Here is a 16428-nt window from a genome sequence, read left to right on the forward strand (position 1 = left end):
CCTTTATAAATTAATTATTGGCAAAATTTGTAAATCATTTTATACAGATTTATAAATATTTTTAAATTATTTATAGGCTTTTATATATTACCTTATAACTTATTTCATGAATCTTCATAAATCCTTATAAGCCTTCAAAATAATTGTCAAATTTTTTTATATAGATTTAGAAGCCCTTGTAAACTATTTATATGCTCTTATAAATTATTTATTGGCTTTTATAAATTATTATATATAGATTCATAAGCCTTTATAAATTAATTATTGGCAAAATTTGTAAATCATTTTATACAGATTTATAAATATTTTTAAATTATTTATAGGCTTTTATATATTACCTTATAACTTATTTCATGAATCTTCATAAATCCTTATAAGCCTTCAAAATAATTGTCAAATTTTTTTATATAGATTTAGAAGCCCTTGTAAACTATTTATATGCTCTTATAAATTATTTATTGGACTTTATAAATTTTAATATATAGATTCGTAAGTCTTCATAAAATATTTATAGGCTTTTATAAATCCTAATGTACATTTTACCTCGTGGTATCTCTTGAAGGACTATGATTGGAGTGGCTACATCATCCATCATATCATCTGATTCATGAGATAATGGTAACTCCACTCCCTACACATCATTAGTAAAAACATATAGTTTAACGATAAGAAAAAGAAGCCTATGACAACACACATGGGGGTGATAGTTTAAAACTTACATCTACGGTTTCATGGTTTTGTGTTTCAGTCTCAGTGGCTTCTAAAACAGAAATGTTATTGTGGCTCTCTCTTGAGGATGTGATTTCGGTGGCATCATCATTCACCGAATCATCTTCATTGGATTCTAAAACAAGTGTGTTACTAGGGCTCTCTTGAGAGGATCTGATTGGTGTGACAGCATATTTCCAAATTCTCTCTGAAAAAATGGTGTAGGAAGGTTTTTAATTACACCAAAATTGAGTACAACTTATGTGTGAGAAAATACCTTACGTGCGCGAATCCAGCTACCACCACCTAGCCACTCCATTGACAGCCTAATCTCAGTGTAATTAAAAACCGCATCCTCTTTTGTGGCATCGAAATACACTTTGTAATTGTTTTCAATGAGAATTTCCGTCACTCGACCTTTGCGCCACCCATGTGCAACAACCACTTCAACAAAGTCGTTCAGACTGTACTCTACACAAAGATCTCGAGGAGGAGATGGACTGATTTTGCAAATATCAACTATTGAATGTTTTCCCTCCGCTTCATCACTCAAATTTTGTGAGCTTGTACATCTTTTGATCAAAAAATTTCTTCTGTCACCCCCTTGAATCTCTGTAATTACTAATGCCCGGACCCAAATTTTTTCTTTTTCACTTTCACTAATTTCACGGGTCATTTCCACCAACTTCCCTGTTCTAAACATGTGTTGACTCAATACCTTCAATTCCAAAACAATCATATATATATAAGCTAAAGCCCTCAACAATTCAAAATTTTAGAACTTAAAACATACAAAGAAAACAATACCTTGTTTTTGCTTTTGACCCATTTAAAGCCGATCCAATCAGCATGAGGTCTCAGTTGGCTTCTGATGAATATCATTGTGTCTGGTGGATCATCAAAGTAAACAAAAAAACTACCATCTGGCCTTTACACTACGATAACACCAGTCCACAAACCATTATTAAAATAAGCATCCACCACCGACCCTTCCTTGAATACGACACCCTCATTCAGACACTCTGGCGGGACCGGCCGAATAAAACATCTTTCAATAGTTTCCTTGCAAGGATTTACACCGTCTTCGTGGAGCAAAGTTTTATAACAAACCCGAAGCTTTTCTCCTTTCACTCTCGTCGGATTTTTCTCGAGGATAGCTCTAAACCAAGAACCTTTGAACCCATCTTCTTGAAGAGATACTTCTACTTCACAACCTTTGGCAATAGACAAAATTTTTCCTTTTTTCTTCAAATTTTTCATCTTTGGTTACTCCTGAAAAGGAATCGGAAATGCAGAGCCCCCAAAAAAAAATCAAGAAAAGAAAGAAAGAAGGTGAATAAAGATCAAATGAACGACATTCATCCAACAAACTGAACAAAATTGAGATTTTAGATAAATCAATTAGGTTCCATACAAAAATTCAATTCGATTTTGGAGTGTATATACAAAAGCAAAGAGAAAATTCAATTTGATCTAAATTGAATATAAAAAGTCAAAAGAGAATACAGAGAATGTAATTGAATTAACTTTTGCCAAAATCGATTCAACTTGAATTGGAAATGAAACTGAAACAGATTGAGATTTTAAGTCAATCAATTAGGTTCCAAACAAAAATTCAATTCGATTTAGATTGTTGATTCAAAATTGAAGATGAAACTCAATTACCTTTGCCACGATAATGATTCAAAATGGGGAAGATCGTTGTGTTGATTCTTCTTCTTGGAATTTACAGACATAGAAAAGGATGAAGAAATGATAGAAAACAAGAAAGCAAAACAAACGTGTCGGAAGGAAGAGGATGAAGACATGACGTGGGAAGAGTTAAATTTATTGTTTTGCCATTGCTTTGTTAAATGATAAAAAACAGATAAATTGTTGAGGTCCTAGTTCGAACCCGGGATTCCGATTAAACTGACGTTTAAGGGAACCTCAACTTACCACTAGACCATATCACATACTCGTTACGCTTAACACGGTTTCTAATATTGGTGTTTATATATCATTATTTTAGTATATAAATATTGTAAATTGATTTATAAGCCTTTCTTTATTAGTTATAGACCTTTATAAATTTATTTTCATAGATTTATAAATCTTTCTAACTTTTAAATACGCATTTATATATCCTAAACTCGATTGATTTTACAAGAGGTAAAAAACCAGTTTTAATAAGGTGTTATAAATCTACTGAAATACAAATTTTGAAATAAACCATTTTGTTTCCCTTGATTTTATAAGAGTCTATAAACCATTTTTAATAAGGTGTTATAAAGATACGGAAATACAAATTTGGAAACTTAAACGTATATGACACATAGTCTTTCACTTTAAACATTTATTTTTTATCTTATATAAATTTATATGCCCTTATAAATTAGTTTATACAGATCTATAAATCATTTTGGTTATTTATACGACTTTATAAACCTTAATTCTTTTTGTTTATGAACTGATGAGCTCTTGAAAATAATTATTAATAGTTAAAACCGATTTATAAGCCTTTCTATAATAGTTATAGACCTTTATAAATTAATTTTCATTGATTTATAAATCTTTATAACTTTTAAATACCCTTTTATATATCCTAAACTCAATTGATTTTACAAGAGGTAAAAACCAGTTTTAATAAGGTGTTATAAAGCTACTAAGATATAAATTTTGTAATAAACCATTTTGTTTTGATTTTATAAGAGGTTATAAACTATTTTTAATAATGTGTTATAAAGCTATTGAAATACAAATTTACCATTTAACTTTCTAAATTAAAGCAAAGCCATAAATCCAAGTCATAAACTCATAATACTCAGAATTCTACAAACAAAGTTTACCAAACATGCATAAAACAAATAGTTGTTCACACATAACTATAAGCAAGTGATAAAGTTTTTGTTCATTCTCACATTCGTACTCATTGTAATTCCGAGAAGATATCAACCGCTAACTTTTCTCGGATGATTGCAATTTTTTCTTCACTCAGCTTTGTCAAGTCCACTATACGCATTGCATGACACTTTATCAGCTTCAATGCATAAACTCCATTGTCTTCTATTTTAGGAACCTGATACAAAAATGTGTTAGTAATATATTAGTCTTAAGAACATAGCAGATAAATTATAATATAAGTTATTTAATCTATGATACAAATATAACATGAAGATTTATAAATAGTTATAAAGATGTTACTTGTGGGAAACCTTCAAATACAATTTTAATCGAGAACATGCTTGTATCCATGCTGACATCTTTGAAGAAGTTGCGAATCATGAATGGGAGAGCCATCGCATATGCATTTATATAAGGGACCAAACTCGCATATGTGAACTTCATTGCTGCACAATTTAATGTTGTGATACTTCTCTTCTCCAAGTTGACTACAACTCCAACCCAATACTTTTCTTCTGCTGCAATAGCCGAATAGAGGAAGTTGATATTCTTCTCTGTGTTGTACTTGTCAAAGCCTGTTCCAAATTGGAAACCTTCCTTGTCACCTAAAAACTCATCATAAAGCTCATCTATTTCTTCAAGAAACTTCACTCCAACAACTAAGTTAGTTTTGTTCAGAAACAAATCTGGATTGTTTATCTTTCTCAGTTTCAGCAACTGCAAACCTGCTTCAATATGCTGAGACAGAAATAACAAATAATCAGAAAAGCGATCATATAGTTTTATAAAGAAGATTAATATAAATTTATAAGGGACTATAAAGACTTTTTGTTCACATATAGTCTAACCGTTTTTGAAAGCTTTTTTCCGGGAGTTTCAATATCTGAAAACCACTTTGAGGTTACTATCCCTTGATTGATTCTCAGTTTCCTACATTGTACACTCGTACTTATTATGAAGGTATCTAGTTTCACCTCATGGAATATATAGTTTCTTATAAAATAAAACTTACTTTCTTTTGTTTGACATTTTCCATTCTCTCATCTTTTCCTTTCTTGTTTTATCAACTGGCTCAAAGGGATGAAAAATCAGATGTTTCTTCCTTGCCCCTGTAAATGAGGGTTGTATATGAATGGATGGTATTTGACCTCTTCCACTTCTTCTTAGTAGAACATTATATGTATCAGCTTTAATCTTCTTTTGAAGTGAAGGCTCAACATCTTCGTTTACTTACATACCAAAAAAAAATAGTTTTTACAAAGGGTTATTACGTCTATAAAATAAATCAATACTCATAAAGTTTGGAAAACAAACCTGGCTGTCTTGTTGTACCAATCTCTTTTTAATTTTCATTAGAGGTTGGAAAACAAGAATCTCACAAATATCTCTCATAAGAACCTGATTCATGCAAATCGTTTTATATAATTGTTTAAGAGGCCTTATCGATCATGAAATAGTTTATAAAGCTTTATAAAATACCTCATTTGTACCCTTTCCACTATGACGACTTTCTTGGGAAAGAAGATCAAACTTAGGAGACGTAAATGTTGGAGTAGGCGATGTAACCTGTAAAACAAAATATTTGAAAATTAGATGTTTATGATATATACATTAAACTTTACAAGGCCTTATAAAATATATTAATTTTGTACTCTTGTATCAAAGTTTGGAGTATTGAATGTTGGAGTAGGCGACGTAACCTACAAAAGAAATAAGAAATTCAATTTGCCAAGCACTAAATCAAAAAATTTATAAACCTTTATATCCTATTTTTAGATTCATACATGTGACGTTTGTTTCAAGCAACTTTCTGTTTCAAATTTTTCTGTGTCTTCGTCTTGAGTGATTTTTTGTGTAGTCTCATTTTCCCCAAGAATATTCTCTTCTTCCCTTAGATGCTCTGTACCAGATTTCGCTTCTTCATCACATATCTCTTCTTCATTTTCATCATCTAGTGCACTTCTTCCATCCCCAGAGTTTGCTTCTTCAGCAATTGTATCTTCTTCATTGCCATCATCTGGTGCACTTTTTTTATCACCAGAGTTTGCTTCTTCATCAATTGTATCATCTTCATTTTCATAATCTTGTGCACTTCTTCTATCACTAGAACTAGCTCCATTCTCACAATCTTCTTTGTTTGGTGAACCGTCATTAAACTTCAAAAAAACAAGTGAAATCGTTAGAGAGAAATAACACGTGAAATTTGATAAGTACTTGGTAAAATTCAAGTGGTTACCTTAACTCCTAAAACATTCTGGATCACTACTACTCGCTTATCCAAATCACGAACCATTTGGATTAGCTTATCAAGTTTCTCGCTGTTAGACATGGAATGATCTTTATCTTTTCTTTGATCTTTATCCTTTTGATACTCTTCATCTTTCTTTTCCTCTTCATCTTCACTATGGTTCAGATCTTCACCATGCTCTGCATCTTCGTCTTTTGTCTTGCGTTGTTGACCTACATCTTCTGTTGCAACAAACATATCCACAAAACCTTGCTCCCAATCGCTTCTCTTCATTTTGTATCCTTGTTGAACTAGTTTCACAACACTGTGAAAGTCAGCATCGTTACTATGTGTTGCCCCCACCAAATGTTTGTATTCCTCAGCCAATCCAATCACTGTGCTAACCTCAACCTGTAGAATAAATAAAACAAATCTCTGTAAACTTCATATATATTAATTTATAAGTCCCTATAAAACTACATTTACAATCTTTTATAAACACACGTCACATTTACAATCCCTACAAGACACCGATTTGTGGACCTTTTCAAGGAGTCCCTAGAAATCCACTTTTCAAACAATATACGAATATATTTATAGACGTTTATAAAAACTCACATTGTTTATCTTCTCCAGCTCTAACACTTCAGTTATTGTCGGATTTCTTGTTGAGTCCCAATGTAGACACAACGGATCTGAAGAAGAGGATGTCTCGCATGGTTTTCCCAAAGATTTACCAAGCACATGCACTGATGACATTACCCACAAATTTATGGCTAGCGCAAAACCACTCACTTCATAACTATCTCCTGTCTAGGAACTTGCACTCAAACTTTTTACACTTCTCATCAAGATGCTATAAGCAGTTTTACCCCAAGCCACCTTGGGTAAGCGATAGTTCATATAACGCTGCAACCTGTCTCTCGGGATTTTAGAACTCGGATTTTCTGCCATAATTATCGCTTCTGTGATTATTGATGTTCCAAGGGATACTCTTTCTAGTGTTGGCATGCTTCGTGCTTTCTCTTTAAACATTTCATACAATGTTCTCACCGTAAACTTATCATCCTTTCCCAGCATCCAAAGGTATGGCTTCTTCATTATTTTGAACTGCGGCTCTGTTATTGTTTGATCTTCCTCACAACGTAAGCCTGTTGTCAGATGAAATTCTCTTAGTGAAAACCTCATAGGGTGGTCCGAGAAAGTAAACCAGAGATCCTCTCCTTGCGTCAATACTCTTCGCTGCATTACAAAATGGAACAACTCTTCTGAAAATTGAACCCTACTCCTTTTAACCACCTTCAAAATGCTCCCAATGTGAGAGTTCTCTATCAAAGAGAACTCTTCTTTTCCTAATATATCTTCTACCTTCTCGAAATAATCAATCTTTGAGTGATGGATTATCGCTTTGGGATTATCTGGTGGTTCTCCAGCTTCATAAACCCTCCCAGGCAATCTCAAGGTTGTGCAAAACTCGTTGCTATCCAACTGCAATACAAGACAATACTTCTTGAGTTCACGCATCTTATAATTACTTGAAACCCACATTTATAAAGGCTTATAATTTTTCAAAAAAAAACTCAATGTTCACTATCGATACTCTTTCTCTTAGATCTAACTAGGAACATGACAATCCTCAACCAATCTTCTTCTATTTTCTTATAACAGAAATAAAAAATTCAAAAAATGACTTGAAACAAACAAAAAGATACCCAAATTTAGGAATTTACTTGTAGAGAATCGTGAAGAGAAGATGACATTTTTGAGATGAGATTTTGAATCGTGTAGTGTGATTGTTATTCGTCGTCACCGGATGCTCTTTCCAGAGAGACGTCGTGACTCGTGAGAGAGAAGACCTTTTCTCATCGTCGTCGTGAGAGTGGCCGCCGTGAGTGTCGCCGTCGTTAGAATCGCCGTCGTGAGAGTTAGGTTCAAAATCTTCGCCGAGAAAGTAAAATGATTTGTCGTGAGAACCCCAAACCTTATCTCTTTCTTTTTTTTCTGTTAGATCTGGTTTACTCAGGGGTACCTAGGTCATTTACTCATTAATGAATATGCTATTTTTGAAAATGCCATTGGTGGTAAAATTGAATAATGGTACCAAAGAAAGTGCAAAAGTAAAATTCTCCCTTTAAATATGAAGTTTAAAGTTTAGGTATATAATTGAGTGAGTTTAGGGTTTGGTATATAGTGTTTTGGGTTTCGATTTAACATTTAAGATTATATTTTTAAATAACAAAAATACTAGAGTTTTAACATTTGTAGTTAGAATTTATGGTATATGATTAAATAAATTTTGTTTAAAGTTTGAAGATTAATGTTTTATGGTATTGGTCAAAGTATGTGGTTTAGGGTTTAGGGTTAAGGTTCGAAATAGATATGGTTTGAGATAATGTTTTGAAAATATTTAACATTATAATTTATATTTAATATTTGTAGTTTAAATTTTAAAATATTATAAAATATTATAATTTTATATTGAAAATATTGAACTCTTAGACTAAAATCAATCAATGGTCATAAAAAAATAATATAAATTTCAATTTTAGTTCTTTTCAATTTGTTTTAAAAATTTCTTAAATTTAAAGAATATAGTTACGGGTTTAAATCAAAATTTAAAATGAAATTTAAAATTAAAGATTTTTTTTTAAATGATTAAAATTTGAGTTTAGCTCTAAACTATAAACCTAAACCTTAAACTTTAAATAATAAAAATATATCGGATTTAATGTTTAAAGATAAACTTTATAATTCTATAATTTAGGATTTGAGGTTTAGATTTAAGAAAATACTAAAGTTAGAGTCTTGTAAGTAAGAATTGTATAAGTGATTGTAAGAGAACATATATCTCAAGATCAAGTTAAAGTATCAACTTCAAGAAACTATACACATTCAGTTGATTTATATTTACTTGATATTGATAAGATGATATTCAATATAACTTTTTAAAGTACTTGAATTTAGTTTTCCGATTTTAGGGTATGTTTGAGGTGTGACTGATTTATATAAACGATACGGCTGAGTTATCTAAATATTTTCGGATTTTAGGGTATGTTTGAGGTATGGCTGAGTTATGTAAACGACACGGCTGAGATATATAAATGACACGGCTGAGTAGTGTAAACGTAGCATAAATCTTTCTTTTTTTAGCAACAACATAGCATAAATCAAACACAAAATACATGAGTGAGTTATGTTTTTTACATAAAAAACCAAAAATACAAGTTTTCTGCAGCATTCTGGTGATAACTCGTCCATGTATCCAAGGTCCAAAGAACTCCTCTGTATCGTCTCTGCTAAATCCGTCACTTCTATTTGTCTCCTTCATTCTCTTTTTGTTCAATTTTCTCTTTCTCTCAGATCTGAAAAAAAAAATTAGATTATCCAAATATGGGTATCAAATCACAAACAAACTTAATTAAATACATCCCACAATTACCGATTTGAGTGTTTTTTGGAATGTATTTGTCTTTTCTCCTCGGAATGCACACTTCTTATAGCTAGGTTTTCGGAGATTGGCGGGAAGTAACTCAGCCACAACATAAATTAAAACTCAGCCATAAACTCGAAAAACGCAGCAGAGAAGATGATTTCGGGCGATTGCAGCGAAAAATATTTCGTAGAAACGATTGGAGACGACGATTTCGGGAAAAACGATATTGGAGAAGATAAGACAGAGAGTTAATTCGAGGAAGAGTGAGTAAACACAACGTCGATGACGATTTCAGGGAAGAGGCGGTTAGGGTTCCTTTAGTTCTTCGACGAAGTTGTGTTGCGTTGTTGTGTGTTTTTTTTTAATATTCTATATTAATTTAAATCAGCCCCAAAATGGGGAATCAGAATAGTACACTTTTCCGGTGAACTTGGAAAAGTCACGGCTAGGTTACAGACAAAGAGCGACTAGCCTAATAACCACAAAGAACAACAAACCGAAAGGAGATAAGGTTATGGGAAGAAGACATGAGGTAGCGAGCTTCCTCCTCCGTCGATGAACACTGTGGCTTCAAATCTGGGTACCAAAGAAGCTTCGCGGGCTGGGTGTTCAAGACCAGCACCAGATCCGCCTTCTAGACCCTCGGAGAAGCCACCGACAGAGTGTCCCGCGGCCATAAAACGTTAGTTTCAAGATGAACCGACTCCGAACCCTAGCGCCGTCGCCTGTAGTAGATTCGCCGTCTTGAAGGTCCGAGACCGTGCATGCTCCTCCACTCCTCAACAGCAGTGGTGAAGTGAGGTCGTGCCGGCGAGAAACAGAGAACCGGGAACCGCCATCCTAGAGACTCGAACCGCCAACACCGACAACAAACTCACCACTCGGAGCCCAAGCCCAAACCCCCGATAGCTAACTAATGGTTTCCAGCACCGTCTCCGCCGTCCTCTAACAGAGACCACAGCCGTACTCCCGACGAGCCAACAGAGGATATAGCTATCGTTCGGATCAGTTGTGTTTTTTTCAATGTTACTTAATTAAAGATGGTTGATTGTTTTATATTGTTGATGTGGATATTTAATTAGTGATGTGAAGTTAATATTTAAAAATAAGTTTAATTAAAAATGAACTAACCAAATATTCTTATTGTCATTTATTAGAGGTATCCAAACATTCTAATAATTTTTAAAAGATGTATAACACTCTAGTAATAAATCAATTTTTCTATAACATTCCAGTAATTTTCTCTAAAATAACAGGTATTCATGGTAAACAACCAGTGACGTACACTTCAATACTCGGCAAGAATCTATGTTTGGATATCAGCGGCGTGGCCCAGTGGAGTATTGGGCTGAGTATTTATTTTATGACTAGATATAAAAAAATTGGGTTTTTCTGAAAATGCATCTCTTATGATATTTTTTTTTTGTTTTTCCTACATATGTTTGTTTATAAAATTGTACTCTTTAATTTTATTATTACTTAGTATATATTTTCTTATATGTATACATTGATAAATATTGTTTATAATATTTAAAATATTAAGTTTTACTTTTAAATTATTATATATATTGTTTCAATTATGCGTAGTATTCAACATTGTTTTTAGCTTAAAAAGTTTTACAATGAATTTTTGATGGTTATATATTTATTAAATGCACATATGTATTTTAAATAATTTTATTTAATTAATTTAAATGCAAATATATATAGTACTATTTCAGTAGAAAATTTACTCACAATAAATATGTTGATAAACTTTTTTTTTGAAAATTATGCTGATAAACTTAACCAAAATTAAATATGTTTTATAGGAAAATTAAAAGAAATACAATTAATTTTAAATAATATTAAGTAATACTTTATATATTGAGATAATAATATATATAGTTGTAAAGTATTAAATTTATCTTTAATTTTATCCAATTTTTATACGGCTTTCTTTTATCCAATTAACTATAGTTTATAGTAGTGATGTTTGTATGAATATATAATGCACTGAAGTAGATATTGTTTTACTTTCTGAAAGTTATATTAAATATTACTTGCTTTGTAGTTTAAATTTTTTTATATGTCTATTAACTAAATGAAAAACGACTAATATATATATTTAATATTTAACTTTGCTTTGCACTCAATAAAGTTTTACAATAAATATGTGATAATAATATATTAATTGTGTGCACAATTGAACTTAAAAGACTTTATTTAAATAATTTTAAATATATGTGATATTATAGTATTTAGATTTAATCACAATTAATTTTTAAATTTAAATTCTGAACATCTTTTAGATAAAATAAAAATGTAAATAAATATAATAGTTTTTACTAATGTTAAGTAATATTTTATTTAGTGAGATGATAATATAAGGAATCTAGAGTATTAAATTTATATTTACTTGATCTAGTTAGTTATATTTTACCATAGTGAAGTTTGTATGACTTTATAATGCATTTAACTTTTATCCAATTAACTATAGTTTAAAGTAGTGAAGTTTGTATGAATATATAATGCACTGAAGTAGATATTGTTTTACTTTCTGAAAGTTATATTAAATATTACTTGCTTTGTAGTTTAATTTTTTTTATATGTCTATTAACTAAATGAAAAACGACTAATATATATATTTAATATTTAACTTTGCTTTGCACTCAATAAAGTTTTACAATAAATATGTGATAATAATATATTAATTGTGTGCACAATTGAACTTAAAAGACTTTATTTAAATAATTTTAAATATATGTGATATTACAGTATTTAGATTTAATCACAATTAATTTTTAAATTTAAATTCTGAACATCTTTTAGATAAAATAAAAATGTAAATAAATATAATAGTTTTTACTAATGTTAAGTAATATTTTATTTAGTGAGATGATAATATAAGGAATCTAGAGTATTAAATTTATCTTTACTTGATCTATTTAGTTATATTTTACCATAGTGAAGTTTGTATGAATTTTTTTTTTTTTTTTTTTTTTTTTTTGACAGCATTTGTATGAATTTATAATGCATTGAAATTGGTAATATTTATTATACAAAATTAAACATTAATTTCTGGTAAGATATATAATGTTTTTTGAACAAAGTAAAACAATGTTTTTTTTTGCAGTTTCACATGAAATTTGTAATGCCCCTTGGAAACAGTTACATAAACTTAATAGTATATGAGTATTACATATACACAAATTAGTGTTTAGGTAATGTTAGGTTTCTACCGACGGAGGGGAAGTGAGAGAAAAAATTATCATTTCTCTATACAAAAATCGCATCAGACTAGGTTTTCTCAACCGTCGCTTTTCCTCTTCCGTTTGGCGGTGCGAGAGGCCTCGCCTCTACCTCTATTGTTCCCATTGGTGTTTCATCTGCGGGACGGTTCTCAAATCAGCTATTGGCCTTACTCCCAGATCTAAGGTTTATGTGCGTGGCGGTGGGTCGCCGGTGGTGGGTTTTGGTGTTCTTCTTGCCGCTGCGAGGACCGGCGATGGTGTCATCCTTTCTTTTCCATCGTCTTCTTGATCGTTGCCGAGGCTGGGGGTTGTGGTGAACAAAGCGTGGCGTGGAGTTGTGGCGGTGCCTTGAAGTCGCGGTTGTGGGGCGGAGATGAGTGGTCTCGTGGGTGGAGCTCGCCGGATGTCGCCTTTTGGTTTTGGATCTGCTTGAGGACGGCGGATCTGGATCCCCTCGGAGTTTTCCCGGCGGTAAAGCTTCTCCAGAGGCCCTGCCTCCTTTACCTTCGCTTTTGCCTCTGTGGAATAATTCATATCTGCCTTTTTCCTTCTGCTGTGGAGTTTGGTCGCATTTTTCTTCGGTGATTGGTGGTTCGTGGTGGCTTCTGTGCCGGCTCGGTGCTCCTTTCCGAGTCGGTCCTTCACCGGAGATTGCTAAAAGAGAAGTCTCCCTTCTTCGCTCCTTCGCTCGTGGTGGCTTCGTGCTCACCGGAGTTCTCTTGCAGTAGTGGTTCTAGCTTGGCGGCGCGGTGGTCTTTGGATTGTAGTGCTTCTCTCCATTCTAGGGTTTTTGTAACCTGGTTTACATGGGTTTTTCCTCTCAGTTTGGATTTGGGGTGTAGTTCTGGGTTGTAATTTCAATCTTTGATTTGATAATTAAACCAACACTACAAGAAAACATCGGTATTCTGACGGACATTCCGACGGAAAATGAAATCCTCGGAATTTCCCGAGGAATTTCCGAGGAAATTCCGAGGAAACCCAAATTTTGGGGTTCCTCGGAATTTCCTCGGAATATACCGACGGAATTCCGAGGAAACATCAATCCGTCGGAATATTCCGAGGAAATTCCGACGAACTAGTGATCGATCGATGCGTTTTTAGACATATACCCATCGATCGATCACATTGTTACGCTTTGGTCCATCATAGTGATCGATCGATGCGTTTTTGGACATAAATACATCGATCGATCCGTTTATAAAAAAACATTCGAGATTTTGAAACCCCAAACACTAGTTCCTCAGAATTTCCTCGGAATATTCCGAGGAAATTCCGAGGAACACTTGATATCCTTGATCGATCGATGGGATAATCTCATCGATCGATCACATTGTTACGCTTTGGTCCATCATAGTGATCGATCGATGCGTTTTTGGACATAAATACATCGATCGATCCGTTTATAAAAAAAACATTCAAGATTTTGAAACACCAAACACTAGTTCCTCAGAATTTCCTCGGAATATTCCGAGGAAATTCCGAGGAACACTTGATATCCTTGATCGATCGATGGGATAATCTCATCGATCGATCACATTGTTACGCTTTGGTCCATCTTAGTGATCGATCGATGCGTTTTTGGACATAAATACATCGATCGATCCATTTATAAAAAAACATTCAAGATTTTGAAACCCCAAACACTAGTTCCTCAGAATTTCCTCGGAATATTCCGAGGAAATTCCGAGGAACACTTGATATCCTTGATCGATCGATGGGATAATCTCATCGATCGATCACATTGTTACGCTTTGGTCCATCTTAGTGATCGATCGATGCGTTTTTGGACATAAATACATCGATCGATCCGTTTATAAAAAAACATTCGAGATTTTGAAACCCCAAACACTAGTTCCTCAGAATTTCCTCGGAATATTCCGAGGAAATTCTGAGGAAGAAAAGGGTTTCCTCGGAATTCCCTCGGAATATTCCGAGGAAATTCCGAGGAAATAGGGTTTTTAAACCGAAAACAACGTTTTGCGGTTTGAATAACACCTATATAACCCTTATTAAGTGTCTTACGTTCATTATGAAGTCAAAAATTTGTTCATTACCCTATAATAAACACTTTTCCGATTGTATGAACGAAATCCCCACAACATAAGAGAAACACTTATACACTTTAATGAACAGTAAAGGGAATACTTACAATTCGTTTTGAAATTTGTTATTTCATGGTTTATGCTCATCTATACAAAGAATCTTCAATGGTATGCATTACAATTGTATAAGAAATGAAATATGGCAAAAAAAATTGATGTTTTGAAACCCCAAACACTAGTTCCTCGGTATTTCCTCGGAATATTCCGAGGAAATTCCGAGGAACAATATAAATTAATAGAAATACATGCACAGGATATTCTTTTTCCTCGAATTAATGAAAATATTCCGAGGAAATTCCGACGGATATTTAAGTGGCCGTCGGAATTTCCTCGGAATATTTTCATTTAACCGGGCAAACAAGCCGCCAAATATTTCGCGAAAATTGAAATTGAAAATACTGAGGGAATTCCGACGGAAAATATCCGTCAGACCCAAGGTTTTATAAACTCCAACCGCATCTTCTTCCCCATTTCTCTCTTCTTCCCCATTTCTCTCTTCTTCCTCTCCGGCGATCTCTCTCTCCTTCCGGCGTTCTCCACCTTCTCTCGCGACGATCTCTCCGGCGAATCCTTTCCATTCCTTTACAAATCATGTAAGGACCTTATCCCACTCTCTTAGGTCCTATTTGTTAGGTTTTTAAGTAGATTTCATGATTTTAGAAGTTTTTTGATAGATTTTTGTTAGGGTGATTGGGTAGGATTGTGATTTGTTGTGTAATAGGTTTAGAATTGTGATTTGGTTGTGTTGAATTCATTTAGAATTTTTTTTATAAATTGTTTATTATTTTTGTATTTACAAAACATTTATATAAATTCGATTTTACAAAACGTTTTTGTATATAAATTCGATTTTTGGATTTATAAAAGATGATTTCATATTTATAAAAATATTTATATTTATCAAAACTAATTTTGTATTTATAAAACATTTTTTTGATTTATAAACACTATTTTTTTATTTTTGTATTTATAAAAACTATTTTTAAATATACAAAACGTTCTTTGTATATAAATTCGTTTTTTGGATTTATAAAAGATGATTTCATATTTTAAAATTAATTTTGTATTTATAAAACATTTTTTGATTTATAAACACTATTTTATTATTTTTTGTATTTATAAATACTATTTTGTATTTATAAAAAGATGATTTCATATCTATAAAAATATTTATATTTATTAAAACTAATTTTGTATTTATAAAACATTTTTTATTTATAAACACTATTTTATTATTTTTTGTATTTATAAAAACTATTTTGTATTTATAAAAAGATGATTTCATATTTATAAAAATATTTATATTTATTAAAACTAATTTTGTATTTATAAAACATTTTTTTATTTATAAAAACTATTTTATTATTTTTTGTATTTTAAATATGTTTTCTATTTCAATTTTAATTTTATATTTTTGAATTTCAATTTAAAAAAATAAATTTATAATTTTTTTTTTGAATTTTGGAAATATTCCGAGGAAGTGTATCCCTCGGAATATTCCGACGACATATTCCTCGGAATATTCCGAGGAATTTCCGACGAAAAAAGTCCTCGGAATATTCCGAGGAAATTCATTTCCTCGGAATTCCGTCGGAAATTTCCGAGGGATTTCCGAGGAAAGATGAATTTCCGAGGAGTTATTTCCGAGGACTTTTTTCGTCGGTATGTCGTCGGAATAGCGTTATTCCGACGACATACCGACGATTTTTTCCCTCAGTATGCCGCTGTTTTCTTGTAGTGCAAGCCCTATTCTGGACTTTAGGATGGGTTTTTAATTTAAGTTTATGTTTTGTAAAAAAAAAAAATATAAATTAATGAAAACCCTTTATCAAAAAAGTA

At 32.1% G+C, this 16428-nt stretch overlaps 1 protein-coding gene across 1 annotated transcript; it reads right to left on the reverse strand.

Annotated features, from left to right (window-relative positions):
• Window positions 1-3616: 3616 nt before the first annotated feature.
• LOC111209520 lies at window positions 3617-7342 on the reverse strand. Its single transcript, XM_022709465.1, has 9 exons — window positions 6652-7342; window positions 6437-6567; window positions 5828-6229; window positions 5376-5747; window positions 5244-5291; window positions 5071-5157; window positions 4906-4989; window positions 3892-4329; window positions 3617-3766 (listed from the first exon to the last, which is right to left on the reverse strand). Exons 1-9 carry the CDS (start codon window positions 7340-7342, stop codon window positions 3617-3619), a joined length of 2403 nt encoding a protein of 800 aa, XP_022565186.1.
• Between the last annotated feature and the right edge of the window lie 9086 nt (window positions 7343-16428).

This window comes from Brassica napus, chromosome C9 (genome assembly GCF_020379485.1).
Source record: "Brassica napus cultivar Da-Ae chromosome C9, Da-Ae, whole genome shotgun sequence".
NCBI classification, from domain to species: Eukaryota; Viridiplantae; Streptophyta; class Magnoliopsida; order Brassicales; family Brassicaceae; genus Brassica; species Brassica napus.

Excerpts from the sequence above, each read along its gene's own strand:
- LOC111209520 (XM_022709465.1), bottom strand. The coding sequence starts at position 7,342 with ATGCGTGAACTCAAGAAGTATTGTCTTGTATTGCAGTTGGATAGCAAC. Across the intron at positions 6,568-6,651 it reads CTTGATGAGAAGTGTAAAAA|TGCATGTGCTTGGTAAATCT; the intron begins GTTTGAGTGCAA and ends TAATGTCATCAG. Across the intron at positions 5,158-5,243 it reads CTCCAAACTTTGATACAAGA|GTTACATCGCCTACTCCAAC; the intron begins GTACAAAATTAA and ends TTTGTTTTACAG.